At 38.9% G+C, this 4,178-nt stretch overlaps 1 protein-coding gene across 3 annotated transcripts; it reads left to right on the top strand.

The window, feature by feature from the left end:
• Positions 1–2,059: 2,059 nt before the first annotated feature.
• LOC121759629 (squamosa promoter-binding-like protein 8) lies at positions 2,060–4,178 on the top strand. 3 transcript variants are annotated; one of them, XM_042155302.1, is made up of 4 exons: positions 2,060–2,076; positions 2,570–3,226; positions 3,567–3,712; positions 3,790–4,178. In XM_042155302.1, exons 2-4 carry the CDS (start codon positions 2,619–2,621, stop codon positions 3,924–3,926), a joined length of 891 nt encoding a protein of 296 aa, XP_042011236.1. In that variant the 5' UTR covers positions 2,060–2,076; positions 2,570–2,618; the 3' UTR covers positions 3,927–4,178. The 3 variants fall into 3 exon arrangements, with proteins under 3 accessions (XP_042011236.1, XP_042011229.1, XP_042011221.1); XM_042155295.1 differs by lacking the exon at positions 2,060–2,076 and adding an exon at positions 2,128–2,238; XM_042155287.1 differs by lacking the exon at positions 2,060–2,076 and having other exon boundaries at positions 2,435–3,226.

Genomic DNA, 4,178 nt, shown 5'->3' on the forward strand with positions numbered 1-4,178 from the left:
GTACATTAATTAATTGTCCTTTAAAGTTCTACACATGGTATAATAATAACAATAATAATAATAATAATAATTTAGGTTTATTTTAATTATACTGAATTTTTCGTTGTGACGATGGATGCTAAAAATATAGGCTTATTCAGTGTGTGGAGAGAGCTTCTTCAGTTGATAAAAGGGAGAAAGAGAAGAAGGTTAGGAAGAGTGAAACACTTGTGACTTAGTCTTGAGATTAGATTAAGAGTGTTCATTGCCACTATCCATTCTTGTTCCCATTGTAAACTTGTTCTTCATCTCGTGCCTTGGTGTGTGAATATCTTGCTTCCCGAACCACGTAAACTCTTGCGTCGCATCTTGTTTTCCTTCTTGTTTCTTGTTGATCGCGACAAAGCCAACGAAAAACATGAATGAAAGCTCTACAACATGAGAGATGTTGTCTAGTTTCGTAAAATCAGTTTAATAACGTTCTTATAAAATGTGCATCATAAAATTATTTTTCATACTCCTATATATGTTGCAAAGCTAAAATATCTTAATATCATACTCAATCAAATCACACCTAATTTGAATACTAGGTGAAACATTTTTGTTAAACTAAACATTGGATTAACCTTATCATAATTTGGATCTGTAACAGATTAATACATAACCCAAACCTTTGTGATTTTCAACGTAGATGTTTTTAAGTAATACTTATTATATGTCCTATTTTATAACCTAATTCCTATCCATTTTTATTATGTATCGATATGCAATTCAGCTAAAAAAGCCTGGTGGATTGCACCTAATTTAAACTTCATAACTGTAGTTTGTTTAAGTTCGAGCTCTATAATAATAATGACAATAATAGTAACATTCAATAAACATATTTGTAAGAAATGGAATAAATCGAAATTTATTACTATGCAATTTATCCGTTACAGAAAAAAAATTAATTAACTTTGGAATCCGCGGAACCAAAATGGTCTTTGTAGCGGAAACCTATAATTGTCGCCACGAATTATCATACACTTTCTATAATTCATATTAAATGAAAGTAACCAATCGAAGGTTTAGCAAATTATTAGATTCGACCAATCTAAACTTAGAAAAGTAATTATTTATCAATAATTATAGCTTCTCACATCATTTGTAATAATATGCCTACACGCACACACCACAAATCCAAATTTTGAATAATATTTTAATAATGTTTCAATTTTTCATCCTTTTAAACGATTCTGATCAATTCTCCCATTCCTAATTCATCTCTATTTTTCTCGTTGTGGCCATATCACTAAACCCTATAATGGCTGCTTTGTTTGAGATTCTCCACGACCAAGAAAAGAAAAAAAAAACGAATTACTCCTTCACAAAGTTAAAATAAAATATATATTCTGAATTACTTACTTCATCCGTCCCATAAAAATAGTGGAGTATGAACTTTTCATTTTAAACCGACCCAAATTAAATAGTAACCCCTTCAATTTTTTATAATTTTTTTTCTCTCTATTAAGGTGAGTCTGTTCTTCACTAAAATTACTTTCTCCGTACTCCATTATGTGTCTCAGTTTTTTTATTTTGGTCCGTCCATTATTATTGTCTCACTTCACTTTTACTACTTTTGGTAATGTACTCATATTCACATTATATGATAAAACTAATATAAAAAAATAGACTCATGTACCACTAACTTTTTTAATTCACTTTTCTATAATTTTTTTAAAACACGTGACGGGTCAAAGTGAGATATATGTTGGGGGACGGAGGGAGTACTATAATTATTTTTTATTATCTTTTTTATATTTTACTAATTGTGCATTTGAATTTGTATTATCTAAAAGTCTATATTTTTATGGGACGGTATACCAAGACATAGATGAAGTTTAAAATACTTAATTGAAATTACATGGATTTAAAATAGTAAAGTGTATAATTTCACAAATACGGGGAAGGGGCTAAAGTGGAAATAAGGAAATGGGGAGTGGGTAAAAAAGTAAGTGCATTTAAGTAGAAGTAACTGATATCTGAGCAAAGCCGCCTCACTCTAAGTCAACAGGGTCCGAGTCTCTCAAGTCTCACAGACACACCTAGAGAGAGAAAGTATTACTCCACTCTATTGGTTGAAATAGATGCCATTTGTAGAGAGAGAGAGGGAGAGTTAGTCCTTGCCCAGATTAATGAAGAAACACTAGCCTCTATATTAACTACTACACCAATTTAGGTTTTTGATTTATCACATTGTAGTCTGTATAGCTCTGCAAGGTGAAGCTCAATTTCATTTGCTTCAAAGAGTCCTGTCAACAATACCCGACAATCCACATCTTCCTTAATCCCCACTCAAAACTAGTACTACAAATTTAAACCATAAAGCATAACTTTTTCAACTTAGATAAAACCCACACACATATTTGCAAGGCAAAATAAAAAGCTAGTCTCTTTTACAGCTTTAGCAGTACTGTCCACAATCTCCCCCTTTAAAGCAGACAGATTTATCCCTCTCTCTCTCTCTCTCTTGATTTCAGATAATGTTCAGTTTCATCTCATCTCTCCTATTCCTCCTATATGTATTGACTGCTCTCTCTTTTCCTCACAGCTAGTTTTTGAAACTCAACAGTGAAGGTGGGGCTGACAGAAATCAAGCAATGTTGGACTATGGCTGGGGGAACACATCATCGATCATGCTCAATGCCGAAGAACCCGGTCCGGATCCCGAACCGAACCGCCCGGTTTTCGACCCTTACCCTTCCCACTCCTTCTCCGACCCGCCCGCCAATTTCGCTAACCCGGAACCCCACTTCTCCGCCGCCGTCAACCACCACCTCCCTTTCCATACCCCTTCCCCAAACACCCACTTCACCGCCTTCTACAGCGGCGCCGCGGCCTCATACGCGCCGCCGCATCCATCAATGCTGACGCTCGAACCGGCTTACTCGGTGGTGCCCAAGAGCGAGCCTGTGGGAGGCGCCTTCGACTTCAACGCCGAGTACAATAGCAGAATCGGCCTCAACCTCGGCGGCCGGACCTACTTCGCCTCCTCGGAAGACGACTTCGTGAACCGCCTCTACCACCGGTCCAGGATTTTGGAGCCCGGTTCGGCCAACTCGCCGCGCTGCCAGGCGGAAGGCTGCAACGCCGACCTCACCCACGCCAAGCACTACCACCGCCGCCACAAGGTCTGCGAGTTCCATTCCAAGGCCGCCACCGTCATCGCTGCCGGCCTCACCCAGCGCTTCTGCCAGCAATGCAGCAGGTTGGGTGCATTTTCTTCTTCCTTACCAAATGGACGAAACTGCCCTCCCGGGACGCTTAATCATTGAGCGCCGTACGTGGGGAGATCCCGAGGGCATTCCCGTCCGTAAATATATTAATTGTGGTTTATTTTATTACTACATTTTCCCCCCCACTTTCCAGTTTCGTATATGCACGGATTTGTTGCGAATTTGTTGAATCTCTTTTGCGGCTTTAAATGATGAGCAGTTAACGTTGTTTCTCTTCAACTCCAACACCGAGTTCTTGATTTTCGGATAACGTACCAAACCGAATCTCCCATTGTACTAATTTTTAGTATTTTTAAAACTTTCCAATTTCAGATTCCACCTGCTGTCGGAATTCGACAACGGCAAGAGAAGCTGCCGCAAGAGGCTCGCCGACCACAACCGCCGCCGCCGCAAATCCCAGCAAAACAACCACGAAAAATCCCACCCCGAAATCTCCTCCGCCTCTGAAAACCTAGCAAGTAATTAAACATCTTTCCACAACTAACCCTCCTCAAAAAATCCAATCTTTTTCACAATCACATAATCAATTTTGCAGGGTCACCGCCGGAATCCGGCCAACACTCTTCATCGGTGACGGTGGCGATCTCCCCGCCGAGAATCTCACTTGATTGCTTCCGCCACCGCAGCGGCACAGCTACGTCGTCGAACTCCCTCTTCTACTCCAACGGGTAATTTAAAGAAAGAAAGCAAGCTCAAGAAAATGAAGAGGCTATTAGCAATAACATAGTTGAGAGTTATGATGATTTCCTTTTCCTCATCCTTCTTGTTAACCCTTATCTAAATTCCCATCCAACTTAATTTCCCTTTTCAAAAATTTTTTTTATTAGTATTATGATGAATTATTATGTTTCCGTGCTTGTAACCATATATGAGCAATGTACCTTCATCTTCCAATGGGATTGAATTCCCACTTTGCATGCCTAA

Source organism: Salvia splendens, chromosome 2 (assembly GCF_004379255.2).
Source record: "Salvia splendens isolate huo1 chromosome 2, SspV2, whole genome shotgun sequence".
NCBI lineage: Eukaryota > Viridiplantae > Streptophyta > Magnoliopsida > Lamiales > Lamiaceae > Salvia > Salvia splendens.

Bases quoted from the DNA above. Each gene is read 5' to 3' on its own strand.
- LOC121759629 (XM_042155302.1), top strand. From the start codon at position 2,619: ATGTTGGACTATGGCTGGGGGAACACATCATCGATCATGCTCAATGCC. The intron at 3,227-3,566 runs GTTGGGTGCATT...TTCCAATTTCAG, and splicing joins TTCTGCCAGCAATGCAGCAG to ATTCCACCTGCTGTCGGAAT. The intron at 3,713-3,789 runs GTAATTAAACAT...TCAATTTTGCAG, and splicing joins CGCCTCTGAAAACCTAGCAA to GGTCACCGCCGGAATCCGGC.